Below are 20,816 nucleotides of genomic sequence, written 5' to 3' on the forward strand. Positions count from 1 at the left end.
TGTTGGTGTGTATGTGTAAAATTAAAGAAACAGGAGGAAAATGACCCCAGGGGGGAATTCAGTCTTTGTAAATGGTGCTTTTTAATTGGCTACAAAAAGGAACAGTAGGCAAGCGTGCAAAGCATCAGGTTCACAACATATGATAATGGCAATGTGGCTCTCAGTACATAGGGAGAGAATAACTCAACTGTTCTGCATTAAGCGTTTTAAAGCCCCTGATCGCTTGATTCAAGAAATGCCAAATCCTTTGGCCACTATTTCATCATGGAACCCAAATAGCTTCCCTGGCACATTTGTAACCTGAGTGCTGAAATACAGTGGGTGCTCTTGCTGTCTTAGACGAAGGTAGTTACGAGAAAAAACTATCAGGGTCAGATGGTGAGTGTGGCTTCTCATCAAGTGCCAAGCTAAATACAATAGCTGGAGATCTATGAACAGATCTTTTTTTTTTTAAACAATACACAGCAGCCAAAGTAGGGGAGGGTTCAATCTGGATTGAGGCCACAGAATGTGTGTGTGTTAGGCTATTAGTCTCTTTCTCGACAATGCTGTCTTTGTGGTTTCCTTTTGGGACTAGTTTTCCCCCATGCTGGAAAACCATACAAGTGTCTGTTTTTAATAAAATAATAGTACTGTGACATATATCTACAAAACCAGAAAATTATGCATAAGATCTTATGTTGTTATAACACCTGTCATTCTAAAAGGTCTTAATAAACAATATGTCATTTTAATTGATTCAGCCAAACCTTATAAAAGAGGAGCTGTCTTTTTCACTGACTACAATTTTGTTTGTGAAAAAGTGTGGGACCTGCATTCCTGACTCTCTGGTTGATGCGGCCAGACTTATACTAATGTATTTTAATTTCTGCATCATGCTCTTTGTTCTATGTTCTATATCATATCATGATCCTTGTCCTGCAAAATGGTTGATACATATGATACCTAGAGATTGCAAGAGATGTAGAGTTTCAAATCAGACAGTGTGGTTAGATAAAAAAGTAAACTTGTAGTTCTGATCTGAGCTCAGGAGATAAAGAAAAACCATGTGATTTATCACTGCCCTTACATCAGAGTTCTTCTATCTGTAAAGGTATTTAATATGTGCTGAAAATGTGTATGGCGTCTCCCCAGTTTCCCTGGCTGACAAAGATGTGGGTCCACAGTTGTGAAACTCTGTGGATGTGTGTATTTCTGTGTATCCCTCTGTGTATCTCTGTCTCTTCATGAATTTTGTTTATTTTGAGCTTGCTCCTGTTCTAAAATAAAAAGGCCTTTTACATGGGTTAAAACTGCCACAACACTGTCTTAGTCGGCCCTGAGGGTTCTCTGATACTTAGCATCACTCCTTTGAAAGGTACAAGGGTTGGACCATGTGCCCATCATGAAAGTAGCAAAACCAGAATATCTGCATACAAGAAAGGGGATCTCTACCTATTCAGGGGACACCCCAGATATGCACAAAACATGTCTGAATTTAGAAACAACACCAAGAAGAACGCTTCTCCTAAATGACTCGATTAGGACTCAGCATACTCACTGTTCTCAGAATGCTGAGACAGGGATAGAGAAATCAATCTGCCGAAACTCATGAGTCTTATACTATTATCCTGTAGGTGGAGATGTGGATCGGTGGCAATGTTCCAAATCATTTCATTCTATCCCACTTAGGGGGATAGGGGGCAATGTTCCAAATCATTTCATTCTATCCCACTTAGGGGGAGAACTTAGGCACCCATTCAGAAGCAGCTGACTCCAATGTGAAGAGATGCTTGGCTTACGTTCTCCCTGCATCTTGGGATGGCTGCTGGAACTGCCCCCCCCCCCAGCCATTTTGTTAGCGACACCAGGAAGCATCTTGGCACCCCCCCCCCAGGAGGTTTGGGGCAGGCAAAGGGGCTATATACTGATGTCAGAGCCAGGCAAAAACTTGGATGTGACATCAGCATGTTGACTGATGCTCTACCACAGCATTTCTACAGCATGAGATGTCTGGACATGATGCTGGCACATAGCTCAATGTCATTTCGCCCTTTACTTCCTCCTGCTACCCTTAAAATCACAGAAATGCCCACAACCTCACCAAAGTTGGGGATCACTGCCTCATGGATTCCAAACTAACAACTTCTAATACAATCTCTCCCAAACACTAAGCCGGCATACAGTTTTCCTCCGGTATGGATGGCGAAGGTCCATTCAGTTCTATTCCATGTGAGTTCGTTCATGTTTGATCAACAGCCACTTCTGACTGAAACATTTCTCACAGAGTGAGCATTTATAGGGTCTCTCGCCCGTGTGGGTTCTCTCATGCCTGATGAGGTCTGAACGCTCAAAGAAGGTTTTCCCGCAGGCTGAGCACTGGTACGGCTTCTCTCCCGTGTGCTTCTTTTTGTGTTTGATGAGGTTCCAGCTATAAACAAAGCCCTTTCCACAAGTCGAGCAGTTATACAGTTTCTCTCCTCCGTGGGTCTTTTCGTGTTTAATCAGGAGGGAATTTCGAGTGAACCGCTTCCCGCAGCCAGAGCACTGGAAGGGTTTCTCTTCAGCACGGGTTCTCTCATGAAGTATGAGGCTTGACCTCGGACAGAAGGTTTTCCCAGCGTATGAGCATTTCCGCATTTTGTCCAACATGTGGATTCGCTGATGCCTCATCAGCAGATCCTTGCGAACGAAATTCCTTCCACAATCTTGACACTGTGATAGTGTCTCCGCATTATGGAATCCCTCTTGTCTGGGAAGGACCAGTCCCTCTCTGAAGCCTTCCTCAGCAACAGTACAGCTCGCATCTTTGGGCCCTGCTAGGCTTTCACTGGGGACTTTGTTCGCCCCAGCAAGACTCGATTTGCTCATTCTGTTCCTTGGGGGGCTCCTCTGCTGCCTATTGGGGCTTTCCTGTTGCCCAGAGGATCTTCCCTCTCCCTCAGAAATGGTCCCTGTTGCCCTTCTATGGAACACACCACCTGTTTTCACTAGTTCCAAACTGTCCATATTGGTTTTCTCTTCACGCTTTTTCATCCGCATGAAACCTTTTGGAATAAAAATAGGAGGGAGGGGAAAGAAACAATAATTGCATTTCAGAAGGCTTTTGAGTCACTTTTAGGACTTTTTAACCTGTGTGTACAGTCTGCTTCTAAACTATTCAATGAATATCATTTTTAGACTGGGGACTTCAAGACGTATTTAGGCTCCAGCACATTTTGATTGTTTATTAGTGATAACTTGCGCTGTTTTATAATTTATTGTACTGTTTTACTGTTCAAGCAGGACTCTGTACAGGCAGCATATATACATTTTCTAAACGAATAAAGAAATGTATAGTTGAAAAGTTGATTTTTGACAAAAAGGTCTTCCCTATATGAAGTGCCCTTCCTGTTAAAATCTGGTTAGAAAGCCCTGTTCTAGGTTACCTCCCATTAGGTGGCTCTGGAAAAGGCCCAGAATAGAGGTCATGAGGCCATTTTGGCTCTTGGGGGGGGTGAAGGGGGGACAGGAGCCCCTCATTCCCCACCGCTACAGTCCCTGACAAAATTTGGCCCTGCAGCAATTTTAAAAGTACCAAAAAAAAAAAGACTCTAAAATGGCTCCATGTCCTTGTGGTGGATGCAGTAGCATCAAGTTTGGCCCTAAGTCTCCTGCCAAGTTTCCAAAGACTGTCTGAGGACTTCTTAATTCTAGGAGGCCCAAGATCTAATCTGACTCAAGTTTTAATAAATTACAGCATTTTTAATTCTCTTTATAAGCATTTGATATCAGTTTTCAAAGTTGCATCTACTGCTTTTGGGGGAAAGAGAGTAAAAATATATTCCCTTTTGGTGAGAACTCTGCAGACTGTTCAGAGCAGAAGGGAGGAGAGAATCCAACCTACATATATATTTATTATATATCAATCAATAGCCTGAGATTCGTTCAAATCAACTACAGCGAGCATGCATACAGGCAATGAGGAGTTGGGATTATAATGACAGATTGGGATTATAATGACAGGAGTTGGGATTATAATGTCAGAAAACCATATACTAATTTGACCTATAGCCCAGTCTTAATGCAAATTTACTCAGAAGTCATTCAATGGGGTTTGATTTTAATTATGCACAGCATCATAGTCTCCAGCTCTTTAAATCCTAAGAGCAGGAAATGGAGAAACAGGCAAGAAGGGTGGGGGTTTTTTTTAAGGAGATAACTACTCTTTTTATAGCTTTTGAGCTCAAATCACCTTCTATATGATTATATCAACACTAGAGGTGGGCATGAACCAAAATTCGAACCAGAGTTCGTCACGAACCGGGCCTTTTTTTGGTTCACAAACCAACGGTTCATCACAGAGCATTTCTGACAAACCGCAACGATTTTTAGAGCGGCTCGTTTGGTTTGTTTTTTGGTTCATCACTGCCGACAGCGTGGTGCTGATCAATCAGTTTCCTAGGCAACAGGGGAAATGGGCTTCTGCAGACCTTCTGCTGCCCCAGAAATGATATATTCACAAACCAAATAAACCAATTCACGAACTGGGCAATTTTATGCTGGTTCATGGTTCGTGAAACATGACAAAAAACACAAACTGCAATGAACCACCATTTTTCCAGATTGTGCCCATCTCTAATCAACACAAAGAAATTCATAAATGTACATCATGCTATTGACTCTGATTAGTCAGCATATAAATGTTTCATGTTTTAGAGCCCTCCTTTTACTAATTTGGGCATATGTGGACCAAATTTCAGTTTTATACATCATGTGAAAGAACTTAACAATTTTGGTGGGTGAATGAGTAAATGTGTGACTGGTGGAACTCAATGCCACAAGATGTGGTGATGGACATATTATGAAGGATATGTCTATCACTAGCTATTAATCATGGCAGCTAAATGGGATCTCTGGACTCAGAAGAGGAATGCTGCTGATTGTCAAATATGGGGAGGGCTGTTGCCTTGGGAGTTCCCTTGTAGCATCTGATTGGCCAGTGTTGGAAACAGAAGCTGCACTATTGGTATGATCTTGCATGGCTATTCTCTTGATCTTACAAGCAGAGGAGTGACAAGGACATGCAGGGGGGTGGAAATCCCATTCTCCCCACTGGCCCTTTTTGTAGCCCTGTCCCCCCTGCTGGCTCCTGTTTTTCTAACCCTTCCCTTGACTCTCCCCCCTTTAATCCAGCTCCTATTCTTCCCCCCTGCCCCAATCTCTGCTTTCCCTTTCCCTCTCCATTTCTGCTGAGAATTGCCTAGCAACCCAAAATGGCTATCGAGATCTGGCAAGACTGTATCAGGAGATCTCATGCACCATTTGGGGTTGCACCCCATACAACGCTGCATCGGATGTGGTGTTCTGTGGAATGTGCTGAAGCTCTTTCAGCCTTTTCCCAAGCACTGAAGGAATATTATTCAAAGTGAGCCATAAGTCACAGGCCCCTGTTCTAGGTTGGACAGTGACTTGGACAAGAAGGCCACCTTGATCCCAGTAACATACCCAATAATATGAGTGGATAACCACCAGAGCCTCCAGCAGAGACAGAAAGAAATGCATTGTAACAGAACCCTCCAACCACACAGCGGTCATGAACAATCCTTACCCCGAAGCCTGGATTCGTCATCCATCTCTGGCTGGGCCTCCTGGAGTGGCTGCCTCTCCCTAGGCCCAGGTTGAGCCTGCCTTGCCTCTAAGGGACTCACAGCCACCTCATTTAGTTTCGTCAGCACCTGAAAGAGCAGCAGGGATCCCTTTTAGAGCGGAGGGGGAAAAACCAGGCCACACCTTTACCACAGCAGAGCAACCTGTTGCTCTGAACCAACTTAACCTAGGACAATCTGTCCTCAGACCTAGAACTGCTCTTCTTAACTCTATAACCCTGGTGAAGGGCCATAGTTCAGTAGCAGAGCATTTGTTTGACATGCAGAAGGGCTCTGTTCACTCTCTGGCATCTCCAGTTGAAAAGATGAGGTAGGCTAAGGATCTAAAATCAGGTACGGCAGGTTCGTTTAAGAAGGGGGCCATCACTTAATACCAGAACATCTGCTTTACCCGCAAAACGTGCCAGGTTCAGTCCCTGGCATCTTCATTTATATGGATCTCAGGTAATAGATGATGGGAAAGACTCAGCCTGAGACCCCAGAGTCACTGCCAGTGAGAGTAGACAAGAATGACTTAGATAGGCCAATGATCTAAGTACAGCTTCCTGTGCCCACACACCAGACCACCCAATGACTCACCACGATGAAACCATCTCACCTGTTGCTTCTCTCGGTGGGCCTCCCGTTGCATCTGCAGGAACTCCTCGGCCAAGGCCACTGCTTGGGCGCAGGTGTCAGGACTGCTCTCCCTCACCCAGCTCTGGATCTCCGGGGGCAGGACGGTCAGAAACTGCTCCAGGATCAGCAGCTCCAGGATCTGTTCCTTGGTCTGTTTCTTCACCCTCAGCCACCCATGACAAAATTCCTGGAGCCGACTGTATGTCCCTCTTGGCCCCTCTGCCTCCTGGTAGCAGAAACGGCGGAAGTGTTGGCGCTGCTTCTCCCTCCGCATGGCTTCCCTTCGTAAGATGGCCGCCTTCACCTTCGCATAGTCGCCCCTCTCTTGGATATCCAAGTTGCTGAATGCCTGTTCAGGTTCCCCACTGAGAGCTGGCAGGAGTCGGGTTGTCCACTCTTCCTTTGGCCACCGGCAGGCCTCAGCCACTTGCTCAAAGGAGTCCAGGAAGGCCTTGGTGTCATCCCATGGGGTGGGCTCCTGCGGCAGCTGTGGGATCACCCAATGGGACTGAGGGCTCTCCATGCTCTTCAGGAACTCCTGCCACTGAACTTCCCACTGCTCACCTGGCTCCTGTTTCACCAAAATCCCTCCAGGTATTCCTTCCAACACCTCCCCAAGATTCCCTGCCTGGTGGACGTGAACATTTTTTCTGCCAGCTTCAGCTTCATGCTCTTGTGTCCCACTCACTAGATCTTCCTCCTCCATTTTCATTGCGGATGATCTCACCGTTACAGGCTCTCAGAATTGAGCTGTTCTAGATTGGCGTGAAAAGCTTCTCTCTGTAGTGGAGACAAAAAGATGGATAACAGAAACAAAAAAAGCAACAACAAATAGAACAGCCATTCGCAAAGTGCAAGGCCATTAGACACGAGAATGGCTTTGGAATTCTCTGAAGGAGGTAATTTCCCTGCTGTGACCACCATTCCACTCTGGAAGCTGTCCTTAATGCCCCAGAGCAGGTTTTCTATTCCCCATGACCACCATTCCACTCTGGGAGCTCTCCTTCCCGTTCCAGAGCCGTTTATCTGGTCCCAGGGACTGTCATTCTAGTCTATGTCATTCCACTCCCAGAATGCTTATGCCACTCCCAAGGACCATCATTCTATTCTGGGGTTGTCATTCCTGTCCCAGAGCAGGTTTTCTATTCCCAGTCACCGACATTCCAGTCTGTAGGCTGTCCTTCCAGATCTAAAGTAGTTTATCCGGTCCCAGGGGCCATCATTCCAGTCTGTGAGCTGTTGTTCCAGTCCCAGAACTCTTAGGCCACTCTCAAGAACACCATGCCCCTCTGGGGGCTGGCATTCCAGGCCCAGAGAAGGTTTCTTTAAACCCATTCTGCATTTACTTGCAACTTTTGTATACTGTAATGTGTTTCAATAGAACCCAGGGAAGTTAATTGGTATTCTGGGTTCCCATTATACCCAATGGGCCTTCTGGCATCCCCCATAATTCCCAATGGGCATTCTTGTCATTTGTTTCAGTACCTCATTACTACAATACAAGTCCAGTTCCTTAGAAAAGGGGAGGGGATTCGAAGCGCCCCAACAGCACTGTTATCAACTGCTGTTCTGGCGACTTTACATGGGTTACATTTCAGATCCAAGAACTGCAGTAGCAGACACGTTTCTCTCTCAGATTGGACGGGGCGTCTCCCCCCACAGGGGCTACTCCCCCTGCCCGACTGCAAAGCCCCAATCTGCCCTAGAAGAAGCTGCAGTGACTTAGGGAATCTTTGCCCCGATCTGGAAGGAAGTGACTGGGAGGGACCTTGCTGAGACAAGACTGTCACCATCAGCTGGGGTGGGGGGAACAAAGTTGGGGGCTCTTTCTCCTCTCCCCTCCCCCTACATGTTGTATCGCCTGCAATCTACTCCCCCTCCCCCTTTGGGGAATTCCTCCCCCCCCCCCACCCTATAACTTACCTTATACTCTAGAGCTTCCTCCTCCTCCTCCTTTCAGAAATTCTGAACCAAACTCCACCCCTGGAAGGAAAACAGCCTTCCCTTCCATCTATGTTTGGCCTCTCTAGGAAACTGCTCTTTTGCTTTAACCCTTTCACACCTTGCCAAAAACACACATTCACCCCTCTTTTAATTCATAGCTAGCACCTTGAGCCTTCCTTTTAAAACCATCCTCTTCCCAGGGAATTCTGGCCTCTAAACACAAATATGGAAAAGTTGGCTGTGGGACTTTGCTAGGGGGAGGAATTTGCTTGCTTGCTTTCCAGTCACTAGGTCATTTTACTCAGTCTGGCTTCTGTTACATAGTGCAGCACCTAAGATTAATGTCCAGGTTTGTTAACTGAAGATCTGCCACCCCCTTCCCCTTCTGCTCTCTTCCAAGAGATGCGTGTGTTCTGATTAGCTGACCAAGTGTCAGCTTTTATATTTTCAAAGAGAACAAGGTGTTATTAAGGGTGCAGGCTGTGGCGCAGTGGTAGAGGATTTGTTTTGCAAGTACATCAGTTCTCGGCATTTCCATTTTTAAAAATAAGATCCTGTAGGGTAAAAAGTTATTTTAGACCCTGGAAACCAATTGAAGACAACGAAAATGTCCTTCACAGACGAAGCATCTGACTCTGTATAAGGCAACTGCATATATATTTTTGCAGCTCTGTCCCACAAGTCTTTGATTGCATCCCACAGTCTTTTTTGGATCTATGTGCTCTAATGAAATCTGCCATTTATTTTAAGATATTTATACCCATTTTTCTTCTCCAGTAGGGATCCAAAGCTGTACATCCTCCCCTCTTCTATTTTATCTTCACAACAACCCTGCGAAGAATGCTAGGCTACCAGTTGCAGAGTGCAGGCTTTTCTAGATCCTAAAACATCTTTTTTTCTCTTTTTTGTTGATCCTAGTAAAAAAGTATCACACAACTGTTATCAGTGGGGATGGCAAGGCACTCTGCTCATGCTCAGAGGCAGTGTTTGGGTTAATCACAAATATGTCAGTTAAAACTCTTGAGAAATCTCACCAGAGTTGGGAACCTGTATCTACAGCCTGCTGTGCTGTTTTTAAAGAGATTTGGGAGTGAACAGGTAATAAAGGATTACCATATTTACTCCAATGCAAGACTAGTCCCTTACATTTATATACAAGTTGCAGTTACGTCCAGTGGTGTATAACACTTTTTAAGGGAGTCATCTAACATTCAGAGTTGCCTTCCTTTTGAGTAAATACAGTAGCTCCTGGGTGCAGGCAACAAAAGCTAACTGGCCAGAAGCTGGGATGGAATATTGTAACCACCATAATCTGTGGGCCAAGGCAATTGCCTCTGGCTTGGTTGCCCCATTCTGAAGCCAAGGGTCAGACATCAGGAGAAGTCTCAATAGTCGAGGTGAGAGATGGTAAGGACATGATCCAATTTTTCACTGAGGGGGGTTAAGAGGAAAGGTCTTGTTCAAAGCAGTTGGGAAATTTCCTGTTTTTTAAAAAAGCAATTTTTCTCCTTTACTCAAAACCGAAGTATATATTTTACAATTGACTGATAGCTTAGCCCGATCTCATCAGAGCTTAGAACCTAAGCAGGGTCAGTCCTGGTCAGAAATTGGATGGGAGACCACCAAGGAAGATTGGGGGTTTCTATGCAGAGGAAGCCAATGGCAAATCAACTCTGCTTGTCTTGTGTCTTAAAAGCTCCATAGTTCTGAGGTTGCCATGACTTGGCTGTGACTTGATGGCACATTATTATTACTATTATTGGCATGAGTGTGCTTTTAAAGGGTATGGCGTCTAGTTTTTTGGGAGTACCTTCAGCCCTTTTACTTTAACTGAATCTAGAACTAATTAGACTTTGAGCAGGGAACCTGGGTGTTCAAACTCCAATTGCCGCAAAACAACTAGCAGACATACTTGCAGTAGATGATTTTAAGTTACTAGTTCTCAGGCACATCAACTAAACCACATCGGAATATGCAAAGAGCATTTTGTTAGTTCTGATGGGGAAAATGTTTACACAGCTGTCAACATGAGGAAAGCAAAAAAAAAAAAAACCCTCTGCCCTCAAAATATTAAGTAAGCAACTAAGAAATAAGCCAAGTGCAAATGTGGAGTCTTTTGGGCTTTTAGAGACCATCACATAAGGAAGAGGAATTACAAGAGACAGCCCCCTCATCATCATATAACTAACATATCCTTTGCAAAACCCTTTCTAATGCCATTGTTTATACAATGCCTGCTGTGATAATGGGATGATTTTCCTTGATGCACAAAGAAAGATGGACGCCCTTGTTCAACAGCTATGTATAATCAAGAATATCACTGTACCATCTGTGAAGAGGCATGAAGTTAGTCTAAGGTGTTTATTCCTCAAACAAAACCATATAAACATGAAGTGTATTTTTTAAAAATTGTGTCCCAGAACGACATCTTAACAGATGGATATACAAAAAATAGCATATGAGGTTGTGTTCCCCCCTACTCTCCCCCACCCCCATACATACATCCAAATGCCCTCGGAAGGCCAACAAGCACAGCTGACTGTTTTCCATCAGTGAGAAACATTCACAGGTACACTGCTTCTGTACATGGAGACTCCATTTAAACACCCATTGATGGACCTCTCCCTCCAATTTGTCTGAGTTCCTCTAAAAACCATCAATACATCCTGTGACAGGATAATTATGGGGAACTCACACAACCTATATATTTGTTTATTCTGAACCTACAGACCATTCACTGTAGTGGATGCCCCCCAAGTTCTGATGTTCTGGGGGGGGGTCCTCTTTCCCTACTTCCTCCATACTGCAAAATTTTATAAACCTCTATCATGTGTTCTTTCCCTCTCCTTATTTGTCTTCCCCCTCTAAACTCAAAATTTATCCCAAAAGTTTTATCTCAGAGGTTTCTGCTGTGGCCTGTGTGGTGTTCCAGGTGGGTGGCAGTGTATGCTGCTGTGGTTTCACTTCAGGTAAGAATATCTAACAAAACAACAGCTGCACAGAAAGTTTAGTGGGATTTGCTCCCATATACAGCAGAGCTGTACATCTGGAAGTATGAGGAAGCAAGATTGCTAGAAGTCCACCTGATCATTGAGACAATCAGCTCTTTTGTCTTAAAACATCTGTAAACATTGAGCATAAGATATATTTGTCACCAAATCCATTATCCACAGTATGCATTTTACTGTTACTTCTGTGTTGTATCTGATTGAGGGGAGAGGTATATGTTTCTAATACAAAAAATAAAAAAGAGCATCTGTAATTATTCTGGGTCTAGGAAAGAGTTCAGCTGTAGAGTTTGTCCCATGTGAATTCTCTTATGTGAAGTAGGAGTTCTGTTCTTACAGAAGTCCTTTTCCACACACCAAACATTTTATACATGACCTTTGGTGCATGCAAATTCTTTGATGGGCAATTAGATATTTGTTGGTAACAGCTGCGCTCTCCTCACTTGCAGTATTTTACACCACTTCTCCCATGTGAGTCCTCTGATGCTGAATCAGATTTGATTTTTCGCAAAAGCCCTTGCCACAGTCCGAGCATTGGTATGGCCTCTCCCCGGTGTGGGTTCTCTGATGCGAAGTAAGCCCTGTGCTGCGACTGAAGCTCTTTCCACACTCAAAGCATTTGTATGGCTTGTCCCCAGTGTGGGTTCTCTGGTGTCTAATGAGGTCTGAACTCTGGCCAAAGCTCTTTCCGCATTCTGAACAATGATAGGGTTTTTCTCTGGTATGGATTCTCTGATGTCTGACGAGGCTCGACTGAGCACTCAGGGTCATGCCACAGTCAGAGCAGCTGTATGGTTTCTGCCCTGTGTGCATTCTCAAATGCAGGTTAAGGATGGATTTACGAATAAAGCTCTTGTTACAGTTTGAACAAGTGTAAAGCTTCTCTCCCTTGTGGATTCTCTGATGGGAAGTGAGGCTTCCCCTATAGTTGAAGCTCTTTCCACACTCCAAGCACTTATATGGCACCTCCCCTCTGTGAAGTCTCTGGTGTTTTGTAACATTTCTATTCTGGCTGAAGTTCTTCCCAAATTTCAAGCTTTTATTTGGTTTCTCCTCTGTGTTGATTCGCCAGTGAGCATCAAGGCACTTGTTCCTTTTCTTTTCTGTCTGGGTTTCTTGTTTGTTTGGGGCTTCGATATACTCCACACCCCGAGAAGCAAGAGAGAAATTTCTCTCCATTTCAATGTAGTTCGCCAGCTGCATTTTTAATCCACTTGGACTGTGAAGGTTCTCTTTCAATACTTCACACCCAGCTCTTTTGGAAGACTCATGTATTTCTACTTTATTCTCATTCGGTCGCTCATCACCTTCAGAGACAGAGAATGAAAAATTACAATCAAATGCTACAAAATGATGAGTAGGAAAAAATTAATTCTTTTTCCACACTACTTCCAAAGAACAAGCAGAGGGGCAGAACCAACCAGATGTGCCACAGAAGACTCTATTGAACAGTATCAAACATGTATTATTTAATTACTGAAAATAATGAGCAGGGACTGTATGACTAAGCCCAAGCCTGCCATCATTGACATCCCCTTTTCAGAAAATCTGAGTAGAGCAAGCACAGCTGCAGTGTACAAGATCAGCTTGGGAGGTGACCTGTATTAGAGATAATGTTTCCACCTCACTTCCTTCCAGTTCTTCAAGCCCAACACCACTTTATTACATTTTTTTACTAAGAATCTTTGCTGTTAAGATTAAAATATTGTTATCATTCAAATGTGATCATATTTTGTAACCAGCTTAAGGACAGCTAAAGGACTGACTGAATAGTTCTATTGTACTTGTAATCCCCCTTGGATCCCTGTAAGAAAGATGCACTACAAATGAAAATAAATTTAAAAATTAATGTGCGTGGGTTTTGTTTATTTTGCCAGTTTTCTCTCCCAAATGAACCTTGGCCACATGCAAGAGCCAATCTGCCCTCACTATGATATGAAAATTGAAGCAGGGCCTCTATAACCCATCTTAAGTCTTGAGGAGGCTCGTGTGGGAGAAGAAATTTTTCCAGGGCACAGAACATTCAAAGGTTAATCTCATTGGAACCCGGCAGAAGGGAAGAATTAAAATTAAGTCACTGTTCCATGTTTAATTTTCCGATGTTTTCACCTTGTTGGTCTCTGTTATTGCTAAACTCATCTATGCCATACATATGTTTTTCAACAGATACAAAGGCTTCACTCCCACTTTATGAAGGGACTACTTGAATTCTCGTGGCTCCACGTGTCCTTGACCCAGATCACCAAGGGAAACCCAGAATGTTGCCTTGACCATCAAGCCATCTCAACCTCTCCAAGATTCCCCCTTTCTTTAGAAAAGTCAGTGGCTATAAGGTAGCTCTCCCCTTACACACATGAAGCTGCCTCATACTGAATCAGACCATCGGTCCACCAAGGTCAGTCTTGTCTACTCTGACTGGCAGCTGCTCTCCAGGGTCTCAGGTTAGAGGACTTCCACATCACCTATTACCCAAGATCCTTTCAACTGGAGGTGCCAGTGACTTAACCTGGGACCTTCCGCATGCCAAGCAGATCCTCTACCATTGAGCTATGCCCCCCTCCCAGGATCCTCCCACAGTGGTCCAAATGCCATAGTCTTCAGGGATGGCTTGTCCTCATTTGATCTCACAACCTCCCCTGCCTGTCTCCTAATTCTGGTGTTTTTAAATAAATTCCGACTTTCTGCCTTAATGTTTTTAGCAATATGCTCCCTCACCCAAACAATATCTGTGTTGCCAGAACCCGAGTTCCTTCTTGGTCACCTCATTTGAACAAGATCTCTGCTTCTTACCTTTTGGCGTTTGCTGGACTTTCCTCAATAACCATGCTGGCCTCGTCTTAGATTTGGCGACAGCGCTCCTAATCTACAGGATATTTTCTTACTGGGCTTCCATTACTGTGGATTTCAATAATTTCCATGCATCCTGAAGAGATTTGACATGCTTCACCATTACATTTCTTACCAACGTCAACTCCTGTCTCGACTGTGGTTTCAAAGAGGATCTTGTAGATGTCCCCACAAAGAACAGGAACATTTTCCTGCTCAAGACTTTGAGAAACATTCTTTTCTACTTTGCATATTGACATTCCACCTGATTCTGCTGGTTTGGAATCTTCTGCCACATATTTCTTCCCTTCATCAATGGTCATCCAACCTCTGGCTTCTGGGAAAATAACGAGAGAATCCTAAACAATCTCTGGATTAGAGGGTGCACCTTTCCCCTTATAACACAGTAATGAAAATGACTACATACTTCCTTTTAAAAAGCGATAATACATTAAAACAGATCATTATGATACAGTGATCCGGCTGTTACATTTCCCCCCCTTAATAAAAAAAGCCTTCTGGTGAGTGGTAGTGGGAGGGGGGGAATCGAGGCTGCAGAGACTGAAGTAAGGAAAATGGCACCAATTTGGTGGGACCAGCGAAAATGTGCATCCTCCCAGCCACATACAGTCCAAAGGTGCTTTAACTGCAGTCTTTCCAAAAAATATACCAAACCAAGTTTAGGAAAGAACACAGCAACCTGGGGGGAAACACAGATAAAGGACAGAGGATGATGCCATGTTGCTGCTCCTTAAAAAAGAGCTGTTGTAAGACAGCCAAAGTGGATCAAAATACTCATGTAGAAACCTACAGAGAAACCTAGGTAGAAACCTACCTAGAATAACCTACAGAGTTTGTGGACTTCTTTCCCCCCTGTCTAACCCTTTTTTTTTCGAGCATCACAGTTGTTGTATACACTAAGAACCGAGAAGCCCCAAAGAGCAGGCATCATGTCCGAGATCTTCCTAGGAAGGAATTACAAGTCCTTCTTACCCAGCAGGTTGGCCTCTCCGCCCTCCTCTTCCTTGATGCCCACTGAGAGCTCTGTCTGCTCAGTCTCAGACGGATCCTGGCCTGCCTCAGAGACACTCCCAGATGCCTCCTCCAAGGACACCTGCAATAGCAGAGAGGGACCCTTTCAGGGCACAGGGACAACAATGGGAGGGGGAAGGAGGAAGAGGGCAGGGCTCCATCCCCCGCACTGAGCTTAGCAGCCTCATTACCCTACAGGGGAGGGAAATATATTTATAATATTTTCATTGAAAAATACTTATTCCCTGCCTGTCCCAAGAGCTCAAGGTGATTAATGGACAATCCTTAAGCAACAGATCTTAAATATGCTGTCAACTAGTGGATTTTTAAAAAATAATGACAGCACCAAAAGGAATCAAAGACCCCATCACGACTGGATTTCTTTAATATATACAATATTTTGGAACCTTCCTTTGAAAGCAGATTTTTTAAAAAAAACCTCATCAGCCTAGTTCTCATGCAACTGATCATGCAAAAACTTTCTGAAAGCGTTTCCCCCTAGCCTTGAGAAAGTTCACGAAAGAGAGATCAATTCCCCAAACAAGGGTATGCAGAAGCTTTCCCTGCTGCCTCTTTCAGTTGGTAGGACTAGGTTGGGGATGAGGAGCTTTTCAGCCATGCAAGACGGAAAAATATGTATTTACTTTTTTATTACCCCCCCCCCTTCTCACAAATACTCAACACAGACAGGGAAGAGCATAAAGGCGATCCCTTTACATACACACACAAGTGAAAGGGAATGTAGCTCAGTGGAAAAGCCTCTGGTCAGCATGCAGAAGGTTCCAGGTTCAATCCTTGGCATCTCTAGTGAAAAGGATCTCAGGTAACAGACAATGTCAAAGGCCTCTAACCCGAGACCCTGGAGAGCGGCTGCCAACCTCAGTAGACAATATTGACCTTGAGGGACCAAGGCTCTAATGCGCTATAAGGCGGCTTCACTTTTTAAGGTGTGTTCATGTTACACAAGTTACATAGGAGATGAGGGCTGACCTTCTCTCCCTCTCGCAAGGGAGGAAATTAGAGAATTCTTACTCTTTTGGTGGTCTTGGGGAACAGGTCCAGTCTGAGGCCTTCTTGAGTAGGATCTGCCTGTTAGCAGCACAGGAGATGGAAATAGGTGTACATTGCTTAGGGCATATAATATTCCAACCACCAGCACCCATGAAAAAGGGAGCAAAAATGGTCCCACCTGTTTTTCCTGTGTCTTAGCCTGGAGCTGCCTCAGCAGGAAATCCTCAGCCAGGGCCACCGCTTGGGAGCAGGTCTCCGGACCACATTGTCTGACCCAACTCTGCATTTCCGGTGGGAGAATGGTCAGGAACCGCTCCAGGACCAGCAGTTCCAAGATCTGCTCCTTGGAGTGCCTCTCGACTTTCAGCCACCGCCGACAGAGCTCCTGGAGACAGCCGTAAGTCCCCCGCGGCCCCTCAGTCTCCCGGTAACTGAAATGCCAGAAGCGTTGACGCAGCTTCTCTCTGCAGAGGGCATATCCTTGCAAAATGGCCGCCTTCACCTTCTCAAAGTCCTCTCTATCTCTGGCATCCAAGCTGAAGAAGGCCTGCTCAACTTCTCCACTTAGAGCTGGCAGGAGTCGGGACGCCCACTCCTCTCTGGGCCACTGACAGGCTACGGCCACTTGCTCAAAGGAGGCCAGAAAAGCCTCGGCATTGTCCCATGGGGTGGGCTTCTCTGGCAGTTGTGGGCTTGCCCAGCTTGAGTGAGGAGACTCCGTGGTCTTGAGGAACTCCTGCCATTGGGCTTCCCATCTCACAGCCAAAACTTCTTCTGGTTCTTCCTTCACTTGATGTGGAGATACTCTGCTGAGGGATGCTATATTACTTTCACACAACATTGCTTCAATGGGGTTCCTGTCTCCTTCCAGAGACGTGCTGGGCCTGTAAGTTACTTTTCCTGGTACTTCCAAGGCCTCCCTTTGCATAGGACTGGTGTGTGTGTGTGTGTGTGCTTTTCACGTGGATGATCTCACAAAGATAATGTCAGACTCTAGACAACTCTGGAACCCCTGACGGTGATGGAGACCGGCACACAGAACATTGGAGGAAAGACACGGAAACCAGAAGGAGAGACAATGAACACAATGTAGCAATCCCTGCAAGGGCAGTAAATATAAAATAAATAAATGTAATTGCCTGGTCGTAACTCCATACTTTAATCTGTATATGCAGCCTTGAATTAATTTTTGCAAAGGAAATCATATTCTTCTGTAAATGCATAACTTTACTGTATAATAAGAGGGTTATAAAAATAAAAAATGAAATCACGGATTGATTGTGATCTTTATCACCCTCTTATGAAAGGCTGCTGAAAACTCAACACAGAATCATTATACAAGGAAACAAATCTTTTATATGCTAGGTCACAGCTATACTACAAAACTCTCATAATTCGAGGTTCCTCACTAAATATGTCCAACCTGGGTCAGGGCTATGTTATCTGGTTACCCATCAACCTTGACTTGTTTAATTAAACAATCCTGGTGGCTTGAGAAAGTGCAAACAATCTGCATCTCTGAAAAGACGGGCAGTAGACTCAGGATGGACAAAAGGAAATACTTCTTTACACAATGGGTGATTAAAATGCGGACTTGGCTGCCCAATGATGCAGTGATGGCCCCAGACATAGATTTAAAAAGGGATTGGACAGATTCATGAAGGAGGCCCATCTATGGCTACCAGCCATTGGTGACTCCCTAGTCAGAAGCAGGATAAAAATATGTGAACTTGCAGGGCTGAAGGCCATGAAATACAGGGGTGTGACATTTCTGTGCAAAACTCAAAAGTATATGAGCATAGCAACCATGTCACAAGGGCTGTCACTTGTGATAGCACAGGCTAACATTTTTCATTCCCCAGCAAGTATTTCCATAGGCAGAGGTTTCACTTCAAGCATCTACTGAAGTGGGTTTCTCGCCATAATAAATCAGCTAGTTTTTATGGTCCCATAAGGTTCCTTTTTTACAGTACTTAACACAGATGGACCTCTGGAGTTGGTAAATCTTGGGACGCCCCCCCCCCCTTCAGCTTTCCTTTTTGGGGGCATGTATCCCAGATCCAGTGTTCTGTAGTGGTTAGAGTCACAGCCTAGAATCTGGGAGACTGAAGTTTGAATCCCCAGTCTTGCCATAGAAGCTTGCTGGGTGACCTGGGGCCAGTCAGCCTTAACCTACTTCACAGGGCTGTTGTGAAGAGAAAATGGAGGAGAATGACGGAAACCATCTTGGGTCTCCACTGGGGAAAGAGGCAAGGTATAACTGTAAATATATCAATATAATAAATATTCTGTCAGCCACCGTTTGAGTGTTTAAGGAACTCTTTCCTAAGCCCAGTGGTTTGGAGCCTTTTAAAGCCAGATAAGTCAAAGGACTGTTCTCTCCACATGAACAAGTTGCTCTACCACTGAGATCCGTCCCAAACTAGTACTCTTCAGGCACTGTCACCTTAACCAAAGCAACAAAGGATACCCTGCTCATGTCCCTGGAGGTTCCATTCTTAACTCTCCCGGCCGACTTGCCGGCTGTTGTTTAGACTGCTCCACGAGGCATGCAACTCAGCCCTGGGACGAAGTGCGAACAGCCTCTCTCCGAGACTGGGATGCGTTTGTGTTAGTGTGTGTGTTCGTGTCTCCCCCACCCCCTTAGACTGTAACACCCCCAAACCACCTCATTCAGGAACAATATTATATCTTTGAACAAGAAATGCCAGGGAGGAATACTTTCCCGGGTGTGGAAAACACTGACGGGAAGGAACCTGCTCGGACTAGATTCGTCCACTTTGCAAGGTCGGGGGCAGCTTAAGAAGCTGGGGGTCTCCCTCCTTCCTTCCACCCCTCCGTGCTCCGTCTATCTACTCCCCCACCCTCTGGGGGACTGCATCCCCTGGGCAACTCACAAGCACGCATGCTCCCTTCCTCTGCTTCTTGCAAAAACTGCAGCACCAACCTTTCCCCACAAACAGGAAAATCAGCCTCAACAGTTTCAACACGCCCCTCTGTTCCGAATGACCTTTCTAGGAGGCGCGGATCTCTCTCACTTTAACCCTTTTGATCGCTTTTGAATTAGAATTCCTGGGGAAAGGTTTGCTTGTGGCATCCAAGCACTGAACCAGGTCTTGAGATTCCTCAACCATTGCAGGTTTAGCAAATTAGAAAGACTGGATTACTCCAATATTGCTGTTGTCAATAATCTGCATGTATATGGGCATGCTAATGGTAATATCAAGACTAGACTACTGTAATACTCTCTACATAGGTCTTACCTTGAAGTCGACTGGAACTCTCCAGTTGGTGCAGAATGCCACAGCTTGATTATTATTAGTAGCTATGCAGAGCACGCATATTAGTCCCATTCCGCAGTCACTCTATTGGTTACCCATCAGTTACCAGGCTAAAGTCAAGATTTTGGCTAGCTATCACATACAAAGCCCTTCACGGCTTTGACTCTCTATGTCTACATAGGGTTGCTTGCCAGCCTCCAGATGATAGTTGGAGATCTCCCGGCATTCCAACTGAGACCAGTTCCCCTGAAGAAAATGAGGCCCTTTCCCTCCCCAAACCCTGCCCTCTCCAGGCTCCATCGCCCAAATCTCCAGGAATTTCCCAAACTGGACCTGGCAACCTTATCACAGGACTGCCTTTCTTATGCCCTGCCCCAATAGCTTTGCTCATCTGGGCCTTCTACAGATGCTACCCTCCAATGAGAAAATTCAATGTCAACTGCCTGTACGTGTGCATTCTCTGTAGCGGCCCCCACCTTATGGAACGGCCTGCCTGAAGAGGTCAGAAAAGCTCCCATTCTTCTGGCCATCCACAAACTATGCATATAATTCAGAAAAAGTGAATTGTTCAGGAGGGCTTTTTTACACAGTTAAATGAGAGCATGCTATAAGAGAATGGTTCTTTAGATACTTCTGAGGAAGCGAGCTGTGACTCATGAAACCTCATACGCTACCACAAATTTTGTTAGTCTTATAGGTGTTACAGGACTCTTGTTCTTTTCTACTGTCTGTTGTTGTAACCATGCTCCTACTGGATAGTTCCATGACATGTAACATGTCATGTCAATCTGTTTATGTTTTGTGTCAGCATCATTTCCAGCTCTGTATCAGATCTCTATGCCCTATTATATTGTTTACTGAATGTCCCAGCTGTTGTTCTCATTGACCTACACTGTGTAATCTGCCTCGAGTCTCAGCGAGAAAGGCTGACTATAAATAAATAAATAAATGGGGGTGGGGGATCAGGGCATGCCTCAAAACTACCAGAAATTTCTTGATCCTTTAAAGCCCAAGTATTTTAGTATCTGTGAATTATTAGCCTCAGGAATGTAGAGCTCCATTAGGAGGAAGAAGGCGAATTATCGCTAGCTGTTCCCCCCTAGCACTGTCTTTTTCTGTAAAGAGTTAGCATAATGTAACCATTAGGAATAAGACTTTGGTGATCTGGGTATAAATCTCCACCTTGTTTGTTCAAATGTGCTGTATGGAAAGGCCCTACTTTTGGAAGGGAAAAGAGCGCTTCTCAAGGCACCCAAGCACTGTTGTTCTCTCTCCCTCTCTCTCTCTCTCTCTCTCTCTCTCACTCACTCACTCACGCACGCACGCACGCACGCACGCACTCACTCACTCACTCACTCACTCACTCACACACACACACACGTTAAAACTTTATTGTTTTGTAGAAATAGAATGCCAGAGTTCTTGTTTTGTAAGTAGGTGGCCAGATGTCCTCCTTTTCAAAGGTATTT

The 20,816-nt window shown here is 44.8% G+C and overlaps 3 protein-coding genes across 3 annotated transcripts; all 3 read right to left on the minus strand.

The window, feature by feature from the left end:
- Positions 1–78: 78 nt before the first annotated feature.
- On the minus strand, positions 79–8,231 carry LOC129328726 (zinc finger and SCAN domain-containing protein 31-like). Its single transcript, XM_054977986.1, has 4 exons — positions 8,169–8,231; positions 6,226–7,025; positions 5,570–5,696; positions 79–3,026 (listed from the first exon to the last, which is right to left on the minus strand). Exons 2-4 carry the CDS (start codon positions 6,955–6,957, stop codon positions 2,203–2,205), a joined length of 1,683 nt encoding a protein of 560 aa, XP_054833961.1. The 5' UTR covers positions 6,958–7,025; positions 8,169–8,231; the 3' UTR covers positions 79–2,202.
- A 2,412-nt stretch (positions 8,232–10,643) lies between these two features.
- Positions 10,644–12,499, minus strand: LOC129328750 (oocyte zinc finger protein XlCOF19-like). The gene has a single exon (XM_054978029.1). It carries the CDS (start codon positions 12,398–12,400, stop codon positions 11,651–11,653), a length of 750 nt encoding a protein of 249 aa, XP_054834004.1. The 5' UTR covers positions 12,401–12,499; the 3' UTR covers positions 10,644–11,650.
- On the minus strand, positions 12,426–19,044 carry LOC129328743 (zinc finger and SCAN domain-containing protein 12-like). The gene is made up of 5 exons (XM_054978011.1): positions 18,964–19,044; positions 16,245–17,165; positions 15,017–15,137; positions 13,988–14,360; positions 12,426–12,504 (listed from the first exon to the last, which is right to left on the minus strand). Exons 2-4 carry the CDS (start codon positions 16,992–16,994, stop codon positions 14,056–14,058), a joined length of 1,176 nt encoding a protein of 391 aa, XP_054833986.1. The 5' UTR covers positions 16,995–17,165; positions 18,964–19,044; the 3' UTR covers positions 12,426–12,504; positions 13,988–14,055.
- Between the last annotated feature and the right edge of the window lie 1,772 nt (positions 19,045–20,816).

The sequence above is a fragment of the Eublepharis macularius genome, chromosome 4 (genome assembly GCF_028583425.1).
Source record: "Eublepharis macularius isolate TG4126 chromosome 4, MPM_Emac_v1.0, whole genome shotgun sequence".
In the NCBI taxonomy this organism is placed as follows: domain Eukaryota; kingdom Metazoa; phylum Chordata; class Lepidosauria; order Squamata; family Eublepharidae; genus Eublepharis; species Eublepharis macularius.

Bases quoted from the DNA above. Each gene is read 5' to 3' on its own strand.
- LOC129328743 (XM_054978011.1), bottom strand. From the start codon at position 16,994: ATGCAAAGGGAGGCCTTGGAAGTACCAGGAAAAGTAACTTACAGGCCC. The intron at 15,138-16,244 runs GTGGGACCATTT...CTGCTATTGCAG, and splicing joins CTAAGACACAGGAAAAACAG to GTGTCCTTGGAGGAGGCATC. The intron at 14,361-15,016 runs GTAAGAAGGACT...TTATTTTCCCAG, and splicing joins CGGAGAGGCCAACCTGCTGG to AAGCCAGAGGTTGGATGACC.
- LOC129328726 (XM_054977986.1), bottom strand. From the start codon at position 6,957: ATGAAAATGGAGGAGGAAGATCTAGTGAGTGGGACACAAGAGCATGAA. The intron at 5,697-6,225 runs GTGAGATGGTTT...CTGCTCTTTCAG, and splicing joins CCCACCGAGAGAAGCAACAG to GTGCTGACGAAACTAAATGA. The intron at 3,027-5,569 runs GTAAGGATTGTT...TTATTCCAAAAG, and splicing joins TGACGAATCCAGGCTTCGGG to GTTTCATGCGGATGAAAAAG.
- LOC129328750 (XM_054978029.1), bottom strand. From the start codon at position 12,400: ATGCAGCTGGCGAACTACATTGAAATGGAGAGAAATTTCTCTCTTGCT.